This window comes from Thermobia domestica, chromosome 12 (assembly GCF_964235325.1).
Source record: "Thermobia domestica chromosome 12, izTheDome1.hap1.1, whole genome shotgun sequence".
Classification (NCBI taxonomy): Eukaryota; Metazoa; Arthropoda; class Insecta; order Zygentoma; family Lepismatidae; genus Thermobia; species Thermobia domestica.
In genome coordinates this window covers 207,416,375-207,435,535 of record NC_137465.1, presented here as the reverse complement: position 1 = coordinate 207,435,535, position 19,161 = coordinate 207,416,375, and the positions used below count along the sequence as shown (strand labels likewise).

The 19,161-nt window shown below is 37.4% G+C and overlaps 1 protein-coding gene across 2 annotated transcripts; it reads right to left on the bottom strand.

Annotated features, from left to right (window-relative positions):
- Positions 1-2,519: 2,519 nt before the first annotated feature.
- Positions 2,520-19,121, bottom strand: LOC145666989 (uncharacterized). Of its 2 annotated transcripts, none has more exons than XM_081734665.1 (2): positions 18,967-19,121; positions 2,520-5,256 (listed from the first exon to the last, which is right to left on the bottom strand). In XM_081734665.1, the coding sequence occupies exon 2, from the start codon at positions 5,238-5,240 to the stop codon at positions 2,655-2,657; it is 2,586 nt and encodes an 861-aa protein (XP_081590791.1). In that variant the 5' UTR covers positions 5,241-5,256; positions 18,967-19,121; the 3' UTR covers positions 2,520-2,654. The 2 variants fall into 2 exon arrangements, with proteins under 2 accessions (XP_081590791.1, XP_081590792.1); XM_081734666.1 differs by lacking the exon at positions 2,520-5,256 and adding an exon at positions 9,884-12,149.
- Between the last annotated feature and the right edge of the window lie 40 nt (positions 19,122-19,161).

Below are 19,161 nucleotides of genomic sequence, written 5' to 3'. Positions count from 1 at the left end.
GTTGAAGTTTGTGTCGAAAGAAATTTCTTTCAAGAAATGATTGTGTACTTTTCCTTGTCTGATATAACTTGATTTGACTTCTCAAATGACATTATTCCCTTAACCAAACATTATTCTCAATTTTTAACAAAAATTTTTAAGTCACTAAAGGAAAACAAGACACGTCCGGATTTCTTCCTAAACAGAACATTAATTTCATTCGTCTCAAACCGGTCCCTCCGGCTAAAACCGGACGTCTGGTGTCTCTAATCGATATACTCCAAATTGTCCTTCTCGTGCAACTTCATAAGGCTGCTATTCTGCGGTCATTCACCAATGAGAGCACACACAGCATCGTGAGAAAATTTTCCCATTATTCGATTCAATTATTTCCGAGAAGAAATATTTGAATATTTCTTAGAGCAGATAATTTGTACCTCAAAACACATTTGTTCCCAGAGTTACATTTGAATTGATTTTCAGTGTGTGCCGGAGCATAATCCTGATGGAACCAGATCACATTATGATATAAACATACCATCTTGTGTACTTCAACTGGGCTACATGTGGAAATCAGAGCAACAATACAACATTGAGTATGGAGGAAACAAAATGGTGTCAGAACTTTGTGTTTATTCCTTTGAAAAATTACAGTTTGAGGTTTTTCTTTTGCTGTTGTTGATTACATTTCGAACGTAGGGACTTAAAAAAAGTAGGATGAAACTTGTCAGAGAATAAATACTTAATTCAGAAATTATCTTTAAAATTACCTTCATTTTCAGTTCAGATTTTACTTGAGTAAATTATTTTCTTGATGTTACCATGTTTGAAACTAGAAAATTAAAAATAAAATCTTAAGTTTTGTACGTGTATCTTTCACTCACTGATGTTACAACCAATTAAGATGTATTTTTTATTGGATATAGCCCTGTCTGTTATTCCCCTGACTCCTAATGTTAATACACGTTGGCTTTTAACACCGCATTAAGAATATAATCGAAAAACAAAAATTCAGTTCATATTCTCTTTGCGAACTAAGTACAGGGTATCCGAGAAGTCCTTCCCTGATTACAGAAATTGATAACTCAGGCTAGAAATACGATAGAAATATGAAACTGGTGTTGAATTGTTTACAAACTATAAAAGTTTTGGTCACATCAGTACACTTCCACATGAGCACTCTTGGTAGCACGTAGCACATCTAGGCGATATTCAATTTCCATCCACACATTAGCCAACATCACTGGAGGGATCGATGCAACGACTGTGGTTATTCGTTGCTGCAGGGTTTCAAGATCTGGTACACGTGTTCGGTAGACCTCATCCTTGACATAACCCCATAAAAAGAAGTCTAATGGGGTTATGTCAGGAGAGCGTGGAGGCCAAGCTGTTGGTCCATCACGACCAATCCATCGCCCAGGAAATGTCCTATCGAGATAGGCACGGACGTCCAAACCCCAATGAGGTGGTGCACCGTCTTGCTGAACAAACCTAACACAGACAAAAACTTTTATAGTTTGTAAACAATTCAACACCAGTTTCATATTTCTATCTTATTTCTAGCCTGAGTTATCAATTTCTGTAATCAGGGAAGGACTTCTCGGACACCCTGTACATTCCTTGGATTTAAATCAAGAAATCTTTCAACCTCTTTGAGCAAAGACTTCATATATATCTTTGCCTACTTCTATACCCAGACTCAAACATGAGCCAAGTTTATGCATGCTGATTCTATCTACGTTATTGGAAGATTTACAATAGAGCCACAGGTAAGTACTTTATTTAATTTCTGTTTCTAATTTGATCTCCAATTTTCTTGTTAATATAAATTCGGAATAAGAATCAAAGAGAGAACGCGGTGGTTTAGTGATAGAACATTCACCTCTGGTCTGTGAGGTGAGATTTGATTCCAGTTTCCGCCAAGTGAGCTTTGTGGTGCAGAAAACCCGTATGCGTGGGTTTTCTTGCGATTATTCCGTTTCCTCCCACTCTCTTTATTCCACAATTATCATTCCTCATCATTACCGTCTTTTTTTATCAGTGCACAATCATGGGACGTTAAACTCTTCTTTTAGTGTAAATAATGAGTATGAAACATGTTATTTCATGAAGTACTGTGTTATCTTCCAACCGTAAAGTGAATGAAAGGAACAAATTCTGTCATCACCCTCTATTTTAATGATTATTTTCATGATTGAGCTAACTACTAAAAGTTTGCTTGTTCAAAGGGGGGTACGGCGACTCAGTGGTAAAGAACTCATCTCTGGTGCTAGGGGTCCCTGGTTCGATCCCAGACGAACTGAATTTGTAAAAGAGGCCATCGTATTCATGTGTTTTTCTCAAGATTCTTCCATTCTCTCCCATATTCTCATTCCATCAATTATTTCAGCATCATTCGTGCTCATTTTTCATCCGTAACTTTTTGAACACCTAATACTCTACCGCGGAATATGAAAAGACTTACGTTGTTCATAAGAAGTATGTACTTCGTATTATTCATATTAAAAATAAATGTAACAATTAATAAAAATAATGCATAATAAATGTAATTATTTATTCCCCCGTTGAATTCATGAATTCTGCTTTAATCTTTTACTCTGAGTGTTTTAGCAACATCTTTTTACTGTAACCATAATTCCTGCCGTTGTTCTTTCACTTTTTTTACTTTGAACATTTTATCTTCTATCTTCTTCTTCTCCTTCTCCTTCATCTTCTTCTTGTATCGTGTTATCACGTACCCTAAGATGAACGTTCCGCACTTCCTGATAGATGCTTCCATGTGAAGGATGAGCCTGAGATACAAATCCTCGAAGCAATCCAACACTTTCCAGAAACTTGTTTATTTCTTTATAAATTAAATGAACAGGAGATATCGCTACAACTTCCTTCTCTCGGCCGATAAAATAAGCTTTTCCTTCTTGTGCCATTAACCTCGCTTTCCAGTCCAAATAAAGGTCAATCAACGACTGAAACCTCTCTCTTGGAAACTGGAAAACATAGAGCCTGTCCAGAATTTCCTTTGTGGTCAGTCCATTCACCATACACTCAAATAAGTATTCTTTGGCCCAATTGGGAACTGCTTCCAGCGGCAAATCAGCATGTGTTCCTGTTAACTTCTCCATATATCTCATCAACACTGATACAGAACGTTCCTCTAGACCAGAATCCATTAAATACTTACGAACATAAGGTTCACTTTTACCTTTCTTCAACAATTGAACCATAATGTTCATAAACTTCCGAGCACATCTGCCGTAGCTTAAGTATTCTTCTCGAATATGACGTTGTCGTTTCGCTTTCACCATCTCCATGAAGTTCTCTAATCCTTCTTCTGAAAGACCTCCTTCTTGAGCCAGATACTTTTCCATAATCTGATCATCGGTTAAGCCTCGACTGATCCACAAATCAACCAGATCTATTTTGTACTGGCGAAGCTCTTCTAAGTTCTGACCACGATTCTCACGGATTCGTGTCGCCCTTATCTGGTGAGTTAACCTTTTCATAAAGTCCCTGTCTTCATCTGTCAATTCAATTTCCAATTTCCCATACCTATAGGCATTTCTGGCGTCCATTACTAGCTCAAAAATTTCTCGGTCACTCCTTCCAAATGTTACAAGTGCACTTATTAAACTAGCATAAGCAGCCTCCACATAGCAATGTTCAGCATATAATCTATTTAAGAGCATCTGCCTAACTTGGGGAGGCAAATGAGGATCATCACTGTGAGATTTATCATATCTTCCAGTGGGCATAGTCAAAAAACCTCCAGTTTCGCCAATTCTATCTCCTCTGCTGTGAAAACATCGTCTAGCAAAAGGACCGTGAATGACAGGAATTGGAACGGATCTTGTAGCTCTTTGTGTTTCAACTGTTGGAATGGTTTCTGATTCCATTGGCACTTCTGGTTCCAAATTTGTTATTTCTTCAGAAGTATTTTCTCCCCCAGGCATAATAGTTTCGTCCAAAAGACATTCCTTCAGTTTACGATTTCCTGTACTCTTAGTTACAATTTTCCCTCGAGGAATTCGTCTGGTATCACCTGTCTTCCTAGATTTACCTGACTGTTGTCCAGCAGATGTTGATTTAAAAGAACGGCTAGTTGCTCTTTTTGTGTCAGGAGTAAGTTTTCTAGGAGAGACCTGCTTTTTTCTTCCTGCAGTTCTTTTGGTGTTGCCTTCGTCTAACTGTTGAGTTCTTATTGGTATCCGTGTCTTCATAGCTTTTGATAGTCTTAATAAATTTTCAGAGGTTTTGATTCTTTGTTCAAGATTGACCGGAAGACTTTGTGATCGTCCCCTTTGTACTGGTAATCGTATAGGAATCTTGGAAGGTTCGCTTTCTCTTCTTGATTGAATTGGACTTAATCTTTCATGCTTTTTGCTAGATTTCTTTTCACGTTTTGCTGTTTTGCTCGATAAAGTTCCAGTATTTGCTGAGTGAGTGCCTGTCTCCTCCGACTCATCTATGCACTGCATTACCTCCTTTAAGTTGCCGGCTGCTCTTGCTTCCGTCAGTATTTGTACCAACATGTCCAAAGCTTTCCCCGTCTCCTTTCTCTTCGACAACCACTGTTTTATTTCTTCTTTCTCTTTTTCCTGTCTATCTTTCTCCAGTTTTTGCTGCTCTTTGAGAAAACCATAAGTTCTCATCGTTCGTACATCTTCATCTGTGATTCGAGGGCGACGTATTTTCTTTTTCTCCCATGGTCTCGGAGATAGTTGCATGTCATCAAACAGTGACCGTGGAGGAGTACTGGAATCCATGTATTCTAGACCAGGTTCTGTCCTTGGAGGAGAATGCTTTGTTGGTAACTTGTGTCTTCTGTGAATTTTCTTTTCTCGCTCATCTGTTTCCGTAACATCCGAAATTTCGTCAGAAAATGAGTAAGACTTTTGAAGCGTAAGATCAGGCTTTTTTCTCAATTTACCACTTTTTACGCTAACTTTCGTGGGTGAAGTTTTCACTGAACTAGATTTTGAAGTCAATTTGAGTTTAGGTTTCCTTGCTTGAGGCCTTGGTGTTTTGAGAAGTTCAGACGGTGATAATAGCTCCTTGGGTTGTGTTGCTTTTTTAGTTTTGCATGTGCATGGCTCGTCGGAATCTTCAAGGGCGAGACAAGGTGAATCCGCAGCCTCTACTTTATAGCAATGGGAACAACTACAATGTGTCCCAAGGATACCTTTTGATTTCTTGGGTGTTATCAAGAAGCTTGTCTTTTCTTCATGAAGCTGACAATGAACACAATTGCAATCATCTGCCATACCGAAGTACTGACTCCTGTTAGTAACGAATACCATACAATTAATTATTTCAGTTTAAAATACATTTTTAATAAGAAGTAAGTTTATACCTTTCACGAACAAAGTGTGTGGCGGATTGTGTAAAGCTTATGGAATCTTTCCAATTACAATTGATTTATTGGTAGACAAATGATTTCATTTTTTTAAATTTTACCCTACAAATCCCGAGTTCAATTCCAAGTGGGATCACAAAATTAAAGAAATAACTAATCTCAGTAATATTCTTTGAATTTTAAAGTGAAAATTGTCTACACTGTAAAGTCTTAAATAATATTTTTGAAATGTGCTGAATGATAAAGAGGGAAAACCAACTGCAATGCTTTGTGTCCCTTACGTAAATATTTTTTTTTATTATTATTATTAAATTGATCGAAATTAGTATTTACGTTCTTTGGTAGTTGCGAGGTTATATAACTCTCCCACCGGTAGTCGAACAAGGACCTCGAGCACGGAAGGCACTCTCTAGCCACTAAATTAGAGCTGAGGCCATGGGCGCCCGAAGAAAATTTTCTAGGGGGGGTCATCTCCATGGCTGCTATATTAAGTCTGGTAGTTAATATACGTGGTTTGCTATATTACGTACATATTTTCGTGAGTCAGGGTGCCAGACCCCCTGCCCCTCCTCCGGGCGCCCATGCTGAGAACCATATTTACTATGACTGGAGAATAGTACGAAGCAATCAGAATCAGATGCAATTTGAACCAGAAGCTCACTATATCTATTAGGATACGTTTAATTATGCTAAGCGACAAATTAATTAGAAGCAAATTAAAGTCAGTAACAAAACATGTTACAAACAAAACTGGGAACGTAATAGTAATTAAAAGTACTGAGGCTTATTTCTCAAAATTTCTAGTCTTGGAATATGTTTCTTATAAGTCGTAACATATAGTGAAGTAGAAATATTCAAATAATAGTAGAGGCCAAGTCTAAATACTAATATTGATATTTCTAATTGTCATGATTTTATAGTATATACAATTAAAGTAGGCAATATTTGATTTTGAAAAGATTTGCACTATTATTAGACCCCTACAAGGCTAGTAGTTTTGACAAATAAACCTCCGAAGGACAACTCAACTCATGTTCAGTTTTAATATTATAATGTTATCTGGTTCATTTTTGGATCTTGCCATGTCCAGATGATAAAAGGAATATTGCTAAACGGTGGGCTAATGGGTGAACTCTCCCATTGGTGGAATTGTCACTTGGAACACTGATAGAGGATGATTAAGAGAGAAAGCAAACGCCTGTTGGCAAACATGAAAATGCTTCCTTTGGCCGAAAAGACCCTATGGCGTCATCTGCATGCTATATTTCGCAAAAACGGAACCAAATTTAAAATTTGCCACAAAATTCACCGAATTGAGTCAACTTTTTTCTTTTTTTGAAACTTAGGTTTCCAGGTCAAGGAATCCAATAATAGTCACGATTAGAATGCTTTACCACTCACCTGGAATTAGGCGTTCAAATCCTACATAACGTAAACAGCGGAAAGCTCGTTGTGGAAAATGCAATTAACTGTTAAACTTATTACTAAATTCACCAAATCGCGTAAATTGTTTTCCAAAGATAAGTTTTTGACATCAAAATATTCCAATGGTCACCATTAGAGTGCTTTACCATTCACCTGGAACTGTACAGTTACATAGGAGCCTTATGACGTCATTAGCTCTAAACGCTTCCTGAAAAATCTACCATAAACTTGACATGTAATTCACCGAATCGCGTCATTTTTTTTCAATCTTTGATTTTCGAGTCCAAAACTTCCAAAGGTCGGAATTAGAATGAGTCCCACGCTACTAGCAAGGAACAAGTTTGAGTCCTATGGTGTCATCAGGCACTCTTTTTCTCTGTATGTGTATAATAATGGAAAACGTTATGACCTACTGGCTCACACCCTATATATTTCAAAAAACGAAGTGCATATATCTTTTTGAACGAGTGTTTGTTATTACTTAGTAACGTTAACTGTGCGTCGGTACGTTATTTTGACATTCCAAGTTTTTGAAAACAGCGGTGCTAATTAAGGTTTACAGAATAATGAGCTGACGTAAAATCTATTATTCATCATGGCTGGAAGAAAGCGTAACTTGACTGTATCTTCTTCCGTCAGTACTGAAAAATCCTGTACAATTTATTATATACGAAATTGCAGTGACAAAATTCTCAAATTTAAGTGAAATCAGTTTGAGGAACATTGCCAATGTAGTAGCTTTACGTAAAAGCAGCGCTCAGCCATCGGCTAGTTACAAATAAACCTTACGTTTGGGTGAATCGAGTTGCTGCTAGAGACCCATATGATAGAGTAGTACTAAGTGAGCTCAATATGTCAGGGAAGTTTTAAGTGCAAAGCTCAGAGGCTTTAGGGGATGCAGCCACTAGAAGGTGTGACATCATCAAATGTTTCTATTCGGGCATCATGTGGAAAAGCATTCCAAGTGATAAGAAGAAAGTCCTTATGTTACTGGATTCGTTGTCTGCGAACAAAGACGGCAGTCTCTCGTCACAGTGTGTGCCAGAAAGCTTTGAATTGATCAAACGGCTGATACCTGATGGATGTACTGGCATGATTCAGCCTCTGGATGTTCACTTGTTCCGTCCGTACAAAATCTTTGTTCGTTTTATCACTGATATAATAATAACAGGAAATTACGTGAATATTTGGCATCGTGACAGGTTCATACAACTTCAATCGTTCACAATTTACCAGTTCAGTGCTCCTCGTTTTTACAACATGATTCGATTCACTTTCTATAAGGCTAGATACTTGAATGAGGAGCCTGGAAGTTGGGTCGCTCCTTAAGATTAATGCTTTGACGGAATTGTGAAAGGTAAATGTTTCAAGTGCGATTCGATTGCGTTTGTTAGGTTTACTCACTGTGAGCGAAGAATTCGTGCGAGACATGTACTCTTTTCTGTACTGCATGTTGATTGTAATAATTGGTAACTTTTCTATGCAATAACAAAACCACTTCGAATTTGCAAAAGAAACAACTTTCTCTTGAGTTTCATAACTTAAGTATGCTGGAAACACGAACATGATCGTTTCAATTAAATAATAGTATAAGACTTCTCTCTTATGTTTTGGACTATGTATTACAACTACAACATGTATTTCCGTGTGACCTCTAGTGGTTGTATCTCAATGAACGCTTTGAGCTTTGCACCTAAAACTTCCCTGACATATTGAGCACATTTAGTACTACTCTGTCACGAGTGTCTCGGACAGCAACTCGATTCACCCAAACGTAAGGTTTACTTGTCAGTATTTGTGAGAAGATTCCAGAATATGTCGATCCTTCACTACATGCGTGCTACCAAAACTTTAATAAGTTTCTCCCATCTCTGTCTTAATAAACTTGAAATTTCCTCTCCAGTGCTGTAAGTGAGAATAGCATACAGGGTACTGAATCTCTGGTAGATTAATAGAGAAAAATTCATTAGACTGTGCTATTTTTTTTAAAATCCAAAGCAGTGCACATTCTGTAAGAAGAAGAGAGTATACGTAGGACAAAGAAAAGTTCCTAATCAGTGGAAGTTGCATATTCAATCCATAACGAAAAGGGCCAAGGGTTCTATAAAGGAAGCAGTTGAAGAAAAAAGAGATGAAAAGTTACTAGCGCACAAATGAAAGGCTGACTTGATTGCAGCAGAGACTGATTGCAGAATCGTGGTCTAAAATTAAACCTGTGACTGAATATACATCTTTCTTTTACCCTTAAGGCCTTTCGTTTTTCGTTCTTTTTTTCCGAGTTTGCCTAAACAAATCTGAATTAATTTGCTACAGACTGGAATGAAGAAAACTAAAAGTCGAGTCCTACCCGACACACGATCGCAAAGAGTTAATCATCATTGTTTAGGAGGTAAGACGTTGCCAGTGACAGATCTAGAAGGTAAAAACTGGGGGGGAGGGCAGCGAGAACCAAGCTATGATTGGTATATCATGAGTTTATTTTAAACTTTCAAAAATATTTAAATCTTAGCTTAAATTATTTTGGTCACTCAAAAAACTGGCCCCGGCCCCGGCCCCGGGGTAGATCCACCTCTGGACGTTCTTCTGCAATCAACCAACTCCCTAAGTATGTTGCGTCACATTGCAGCATAAATCTTATTCATTTATTTGTATGAAAATTTACCTGAACAATTTATTAAATTTTCCTCGTGTAACGAAAAATCTGTATAAATATATAAATGTTGTTATGGACAATTTTCCGGTACCGAAAATATTTTATTTTATAGCCAGACCTGTAGTTATGTTTTGTGGTCAGACCTTTTTTTTTATGCAGTTAATATATAATACGTAAGGATGCCATTATGAATGGGTGTAGATTCAATTTATAAAGAAAAAAGTTTGTTAAAATACAAGGTAAATGTTGAAAAGTATTCGAAAATATTTTATTCCGTGAGTTATCATCGAACATTCACGGAGTAAATTACGTCTTAAGCAGTTCAATAATCCTATTTTCACGAACTTAGGGCAAATATGTAATTAACTGTTCAAAATAGTTGAAATTAGTAATATAAATGTAACACTCGTAACATTATTTTAGTCTTTAGTATTCGTATTATTAACTTATACTCACTAGTAGACATAAAATCATTATAAATCAAATCTATTTATTAACGGAATGTGAGGTAAATTTGGAATAAATGTTTAAAGTACAAGTTAGATAAAACCGACACAGATTCTTCCTTAGTAATTTCGATGTTTATTTAGTTTACCATTTCAGAGGTCGTGAGTCCTCAATGTTCCTCCTCCTCCTCTTCCTCCTCTTCTTCCTCTTCCTCTTCCTCTCCTTTTTCTTCATCTGGTGGTATTAGATGTTCCATGCGTCTATGAATACGTCGTATATTCCTCTGTAAAGTGAACATACTGGACTTTTCGGAGACTTGACCGAAACCACGTGATAGTTGTATTCGACGCAAGAATCTATCAATTTCGCTATGGATGAGGTGATATTCTGGAACTATGACCATTCTTCCCTCGTATTCCATACGATGTCTCCTTCCAAACAACTTGAGTTCTTCCGCCCGTTTGTGATAGTAGTATTCGACCATCGCTAGAAATCTTTGGTGCGGGAACTGGTATTCATAAAGTCTATCCATTACTTCGTCTGTGTGTAATCCGTTCATTACGAAGTTATCAATTAACTGTTTAGCCCAATCAGGAACTATTTCTAGCGGCAAATCGACACTTGTTCCTGTGCATTGACGCGCAATTTTCATCAAACAATTCACTGTCTTCTTTTCTATTCCACTGTTCTCCAGGTACTTTTTAATGTAGTCCTCACCTCTGTCTTCACCGAGGAAATGGTCTAAAATGTTGACAACCTTCCGCGCACATCTCTTGTAACTTGCGTACTCCTCACGAATTTGACAACGCCGTTTGTATTTTACAAGTTCCATAAATCTTTCCATTTGCGTGGGAGAACACCCTCCTTCTTGCAGTAAATATCGTTCCATTATTTGGTCGTCAGTGAGACCTTGTCTTATCCAAAGATCTACTAGATCCGACTTATAAACTTCCAGCTGTTGGTTGTTTTGTTCAAGTGCACGGCGTATTCTTAGGGACCTTATTAGATTAACCATCTTCTTCGTAAAGTCGCGTTCTTCCCTGCTCATTGAATCATCTGATGTTTCAGGTTCTAGCTTACTCCTTATAAAAAGCATATCATCCAATATTTCTTCATCTGACCAGCCAGTATTCATTCTCTCTTGTGCAACTTCCATGTACAACGAGTGGTTTTCGTGATTGTCAGTATATAACCTTTCCAAAAGGCGTCTCATTATTCCGGCTGACACATTGGTAAATTCGTAATGCATATCATCCATAGGCGGTAAGTCAGTTGAAGCTGGAAGTGCTAAAAATGCCCCTCTTTCTCTAATACTATCACCTCTAGAATGGAAACATGTGCTTGGGTGACTCCTACAAAGACGACAGATACGATTGACGTTTCTATGATGCAACCAATGATGAGGTCTACCAACTGGTATTTCTGGTAATCTGTACGGCGAAGGAGAGAACGGATAACGACCGCGCTGGCCTCGAGGCTCACTTGGCCCCGCTTCTGGTGAAGATCTCTGCGTTGCCTTTCTTCTAGTTACAGGTCGTGTTGACTGTGGATCTTGTTTCCTACCTTTTTGCTTAGGGATAGCTCCAGTAGATTTACGTGTTTGTATTTCAGACTCTGGTGTAATTAATACACTGTCATCGAGATTAGGTGGTGGTTGATTAGCAGCAGCCCTGGTACGTCCAACACCTGAAGGCCCTGCGCTAGTATATGTGGAAGAACTTGACTTCTGCCTTTCAGTCGGAATTCGTATTGGAATCCTTGATTTAGAGCGATTGGGCTCTGCAACAGTGCTAGCTGGTTGGATTTTAGGAGTGGTTCGCATTTGGGTTCTAGCACGGGCCTGTCGGGCTGGTGAAATTACAAATGTTCTTTCTTGTTGTGGCACTTCTTGTTCTGACTGACGATACAATTCAGATGCCAGTTGCTCCTGTCGTGCAAGCCAGGTTTTCTTATCTAGATTACGAAATGCTCTTCTTATCTTATTTTGTAACGTTGAAGGAACTCTTGTTGATTTTGGTCTTGATGCCACTACGTCCTGGCGTCGTGGTGTCCTCTGTGGCACTGGTATCCCCCGTCCTCTAGCTCTGTTCTGAGGAGAAGCCTGAACGTCTAACGTTGGTTCTTCTGGTACTTCTGGTAAAGCTCTTGCCTCATCCATTAATTCAGGTGACGTTTCCTCTTGACTTGATAAATCACTTGGAATGTTCCAAGGACAAAAGCATGGATTTCTAAATTCTGGATTCGTGTTTCTATTCATTTATTCTGTGTCGTTAGTTAAAGTACAAGGTTTTCCTGATGATAAAAAAATACGAGTGTATCAGTAAATTGCTTTCTATACTCAGAAAATACATTTTAGATGTTTCACCAATATTATAAAATAGAATTCAACTCGTTTCATTGAAGTCTTTCTAAAATCCATACTTCCTCCTTTCTTTTATTTAACAAAAAAATACACAAAATTTATTTCAGGCGACGAATTGAAACAACATAATGCAGAGCTCACATGCTTTAGTTCTTGTAAAATTAAAAATAGTTTGGCAGATCGATCTTATATCCCTTTAACTTCCAAGGTCCAAAGTCAAATGTTTTATTCTGGGGCTATAAGTGTTTACTGGCCTTTAGAATAATATGTAAATGTGCATAATACGCATGCATAATAAACAGGAATAGACCAAGTGTGCATAATATATATATATATATATATATATATATATATATATATATATATATATATATATATATATATATATATATATATATATACATGGCGCGTAAAGTAATAAATTAGTTAATCTTTTGTTCCGTTACTGAATCCATGCTTACTTCGTTCCTTCCATTATAAATATTCTGTTATTGGATCTTGTAGGTACTTGAATAACTCTTCCATTGCCTCTAGAAGAAGTGAATAGTTTGTTGTTGTTGCTGTTGTTGTTTTTACAATGCATTTTATAAGGATGACTGTTTTGGGGCGAGGGAATTTTGTTTACTAACTCACGCATTTAGTGTATCGCCAAACGTTAAATTATAGAATAAATATGTAACAATTAGTTGACAGATTTGATTATTACACTGCATGACCTTAGCTTTCAACTCATTATTAGATCATTTTATAGGAAAATATGTGGGAGACAACTTGGCTCAGTGGTAGATTGCTTACCTCTGGTGCGTGGGGTCCCTGGTTCGATCCCACCCAAGAAGTTTGTAGTGGACAACATCATGTCCGTGGGTTTTCTCGGGGTACTCCTGTTTACTCCAACATTATCATTCCACCAACTTTTCAATCATTATTCAGGCCCGTATCCAGGGGGTCTAGGGGACCGCCCCCCTAAATTTTGACTGCCCCCTAAAAGTTTCACAGTAGGCTGGCAAATTAACTATAATATGGTGATAAACTATAATATGGTTTGATCGCCCCCCTAACTTCAGCCGCCCCCCCCCCTATATTTTTGGGCTGGTTACAGGCCTGTCATCATTTACTTGCCTTAATTATCCGTCTCCCTCATAACCTTAAGGTCATAATCGTAAGACGTTAAACTAAATAAGTGATTTTAGAAAGACATGTTTTGGCTTCATTTTTCTCCATAGATTGTGCTATTCCATCACGTGACTCATTTTATTTTTTTTTTCTTTTTATAAACAGCTCCGTACATTTTTAAAATGGTTTCTGAACATGTTCTTTAGGATCGAAATTTCATCTCTAGAAAGCATTCGAGAGATTGCAAAAGAGTGAATGTTTTGTATCATTATTCATTTGTTCTAGACTGATTGACATATTCGTTTTAAAAATTGTTGTACTGCTCTTTTAGTGGTCTTGCGATTAATTTCCTTCCTTCTTTGCCCGTGCTTAGGCTCCCAAGTTCAATTTCTGGAGAGAGAGAGTATTTAAACGGACATAACTTTTCACTGGTGTTTCATATGCTACAGTTTATCCTGCCTCGTGCAACCTTGGAACTCATTATACATATCTGAGGAGAAATTATTATAATTTAACATACCAAAAGACTGTTATTATATCATGGGTAGGTAAAATTAATTTACCGAACCTCAACGACATCAACAGAAAAGAAAAAACGTGTTTGTTGAAAATGTATGACAGTGAAAACGAGGGAAAATAAGGAGCAAAGCAAGTATGGATTTAGGAAAGATCATAATACTGTTAGACACAGTTTTTACTTATTGTTAAATACACTATTTACAGTATAACTATTGCTTTTGGTTTTGACTCATGAATTATAAATTCTGTTTTGGAGCAGCAAAGCAAGTAATCGAGTTTTGTACTGTGTGTAACTTTAACTTTCATGAAAATGGATTTTAAATACGGTCATCAAATACCATTCTTTGAACTGTTAATCATCATTTTAAGGCGCCACGTGGATTCTATGATTCAGGTGTTGTTTCCGGGCAATTACGCCATATTCGAGGATGATAATGCGCCCATTCATAGCTGGAGCTGCTGCGCTGCGGTTTGAGAAACATTGGGTTGAAGATTAACTCCTCTCTTGGCTTGCCAATTCCCTGGGCCTAAGCATAGTTCAACATCTGTAGTCAGTTTCGGGGAAACGAATCCAGTGCAGATTTCCGCCTTATTCTCTCTCACGGAACTGAGTGACACATTGTCCACGGGATGCTCTGACATTCACGATCTCTATGACTCCATTGCACATCGAATCACAGCTCTTCTGAGGGCGAAAGGTAGTCTCCAACCCATATTGATCTTCAGAGTTGAATTTTTTAGGTGTTTCCATTACATTGATAAAGCTCTGTATCTGATAAGTCACTCCCTATCTTTAAATGATTGTAACTTTTTTATTTATGAAACATTTTTTTAAATGAAACTAGTATATTTAGGAAGAGCAGTATTTGAAGTTTTGTTTAATATCTTTCGTTTACAGTTTGATTTGAACGCTACCTGTGTTAAGCGAGGAAGAGAGACCGAGAACAGCAGCTCGACATGAGGTCTGGGGATCTGTTGTTCAAGTGCAAAGATGGTGGAAGACCGAACGAAGAATCCATGCAACATTGAATGCAGAAACATTACCACCAAAAGTTAATAACAAGAGTCAATGTGGCTGATGCAAAGAGATCGGGAAGAGCATCCGTTTCAAGAACATCTGAGAACATTGCTAGAGTTGTTTGTGAAGATCCCAAAGAAATCAGTGCATCAAGCAGCTTGTGAAAGTCGCCTCATACGTTATGCAGTTACCACTATTCTGAAGAATCTGTCTCTTTTAACCCATGGAAATCAAATTACACACAACTATTTCTTGATGATTGTGACAGACATATTCCGCCTTATGCAGAGTCGTTTTTACGTATAATTAGCATCATGCTAAAGGCCTGACTACTGCAGGAATCATACGTTAGTCGAACTCTTTAGTATGGCACTAATAACGCTTCACAACGACGTTGCATATGGCCCATTGAATTTGGAGAAATTTTCATGGGTTAATATGATGACTGACACGATGTACGATATATTTGACATTTTGTGGAGTGATGAAGCTCCTGGGTTTCTGAACAGATACAATAATAATTTCTGAGCACATTATCTCATGTGTGTTGTAAAAGCGTAGAGTCGTCCAAATATACAATATACGATATACAGCTTGTTTGACATCAACTGCAGCTGTTGGCGTTTTCTTTATGCGAAACACAATGAATGGCGAAAAATGCCTGAGTTACTCAGAACTCGATTATGGCTTCTTTTTAATAAAACATAGTGTGCCTACACATTACGATAACGACATTTGCGAATGACTGCATGATATGCTTCCCAGGTTCTTGGGGATTGGAAGACGTAATGCACGCGAACGACCAGTCCGCAGCACACTGTCAGTCTTAACGCCCTTTTTCCTGGGATTGGGTTGAGGAGGAGAACCACCCAGTTTGTATGAGCTCAGTAGCGGCTTTAGCGGGTAAGCCGGGTAGGCACGGCCCTACTCAAAAAATTTGAAAAATATAGAAACGCTAAAAGATACAATAAAGAGTAAATATATTTCCCCTATTTATATTAATGGTAGATAATTATTTAACAAATAGCATCAAACACTACTGTAAAAATTATTTCGTACTGTCATTAATCATTAAAATGTGTGTATGTATCCATAAATTAGGGAGCGGACCTACCCAAAATTAAAATCCTAAAGCCGTCCCTGCAGGTTCTCGAATTCCTGCAAAATTTTAGAGTTCTACTTAGTGTAGAAGTTCTTGAAGCGTTACTAGCAGCGGCGCAAATCTGTCTTTAACAGGGGGGGGGAGGCCGTTGTCGTATTCTTTTAAAGCGATGTTCAAAATATTTATGAAGTTAGAAAAAAAACAATGCTGTGGAGGATCAGGGGAGCAGAGTTGTCTTCAACATTGGGAGGTGATCAGATTTGAAGCTTGTTCTGAGGGGGGAGGGGGACATCAATTTCATCTCATTTTCCTTTGTGGCAATCGAACACAAATTTGTCTCCAAAAGACATATTTCAAATCAGATTATTGAGGGAACAGTCCTCCCCAGTTCCAAGATTGGAGGAGACATATTCCCGTCATCCCTCCGGGATTTGCACCAGTGGTTACTAGGTTTGTAATACTTGATCACTTCGCACGTTTAACAGTGGCGACTTTAGCTTGTAGGCCGGATAGGCACGGGCCTACCCCAAAATTTTGAAAAATATATAAACGCTATAAGATACAATAAAGAGTAAATATATTGTAAGGATCCCCACATCACGACAAAAGCACATGTCAACACAACACGTGCTATTGATTGTAAACAGTGTAGCAGACAAGAAGAAGACACGAAAGACACCGAGGAATGCCGAAAGAAAACGGATCTCACGGAAAGACCCGAAGAGGACAGATAAAAGCTCGACCACCGAGGGACCCGGCATCAGTCGACCAACTGATCAACTAACCAACACCTGCACTGAGGTCGCATTGGACTAGGGATCCTTAATATAACCAATCCTCGCGAAGCTGCGTTGGGCTGAGGGGGCTATCCTCCTAGACTCACCAGAACCGGTGCCCACTATTTATATTAATGGTAGATAATTATTTAACAAATAGGATCAACCATTACGTTTATAATCGAGGAAGTGGGCCTACTTGAAATTAAAATCCTAAAGCCGCTTCTGGATAAGCGGTGACGTGGTCAACAACGATCCGGAAAACTTATTGTTGCAAGCGTTAGTGGCGAATGTTGAAGTTCGTTCAAGGAAATGCGTTGACATGATATGAGAGTTTGAGACAAGATGATCTCAGGATTCAATGGACTGTTCCGAACTTCCTTTTCGTTCAATTTTATTTAATACAACTAATATTTTAAATTCGTGTTCTTTTGTACTCAATTTTTATAATGTGTGGGCATAACTGACGTCAACATATTTATAATTTTCAACTTACAGTAGCGCGTTGAAAATCAGAACTAATTGGGACCACAGGTAGTTCGGATTTTCAAATTGTTCGGAATTTCGAAAATGACCAGGAAAATGCCATTTAGGCTTAAATATACTGTACAGTATGCTCTTTTATCGATACAGTGGTTATACAGTACATACAGTAATTACAATACCGTACGTAAGACTATTTGCATTTAATGTTTCTGAAGAACCTGCTCGTACACTAAATTACACTGCCCTTGTAAATCACACTTAAAACTTAACTTTTATAGGCCTAAGGGAAAATAAAAATATGTATGACAAATACTTAAATATGAATAAACTTTTGTAAAAACATTGACTTCACACAAAGAAAACTCACTTAATACTGTCACTAGCTTCTAAGGACCGCGTTCGAATTTTTGACGTCCGGATTATCGACGTCCTACTGTATTTACTTTGTAACCAGTGGCGGATTTAGGGGGGTTTCCGGGCTTAAGCCTCCCTTCCCGAAATCTTACTTACTATAGTAAAATATATGAAATACCTTGCAGAATTTTCACATTTTCAGGCAAAGCCCCCCTCCCCCCCGAAAGTCAGCAAAGCCCTTCCCGAAACAAAATCGTAAATACGCCACTGTTTGTAACAATATATAATTTAGTGCAGATGGATTCGGGCTTATGCCCGCGCCATTCTGATTGCAATTTGTGCCGTCACTAAAGATATTTAATGCAATATAATTTAATACTTTTTTTTTTTTTTTTTTACTTTGGAACAGTAATAGTGCAACAGTTGACTTGGTTAATGTGCTGTAACTGTGATATTAAAACCACATCATGGTTAACGAATGAATGAACGAAATATGTTCAGAATGCTAGTATTCATGGGGAGTTATAATGATGATCTTTCTAAATATACTAGTTGGATAAGAATTATTTCATAACAAAGAAGTTACAATGATATATATTTCACAAATAAAACACAATGCTGCAGTATTTACTCGGACATAAACTATAAAAGTATGGAAAATAATACAGGTTATCAATGGCGTATTTAATGGGGCTTCCAGGCTTAAGCCCCCCGAAACTTTATTTACTATATTAAAGTAAATTAAATATCTTGTAGAATTTTCACATTTCCAGAAATAAAGTTAGCAAAGTCCCTCCCGAAGTAAAATTGTAAATACGCCACTGCAGGTTATATCCATATAAAAGTTGTTTTGTAAATATCCTTGTATACAGACAACATAGCCTATATATTAACGTATATCATTGCGCACTGCAATGGGATGTTAAATGTCGCGAACATATTCATGCGCACTAGTACTTGTGATTTCCAAGATCATTCCATAAAAATGTGAACTGACATAAGTAGCGTATTACGTAAGTCGGGGGGAGGGTACTTTTCCTTTATCTCTCTAAGTATAGTACTTGCATCTTTATATACTTCATTTTCATGTTAATTTATTCTATAAAAGTAATACTCTATTAGATCATATTTTAGCGTAATTGTAAAACGTTTGACATCAGATCTTGATTTTAAATTTTACGGTACTTTGTTGTATAGATATTTATGGTATTGAGTTTTTTTGTTTTTTTTTTCAAATATTGTGGTGTTCGATACGGACAAATTACACGAGGATATATTCTTGACATTAATAGCCCTAATTAATCCTAATATAATGTCCATAATTAATTCTAACAATTACATTTATACTAACTGTAAGCCACATTTGACTCTCAACGTACCTGTAATAGCTAATAAGTATACAAGGTTCGAAGATCTAATGAACAGAAATTTAGCATACTCAAGTGGATGAACTGTTAACTAAACTGATAATTTTCTCTCCATTTTGTGTTCCACAAGGCAGTCTTGTGGATATTTTCCAAATCAAATGGGCGTCTCCAAGGTTATGGAAATAACGTTCAATAATAGAAACATTG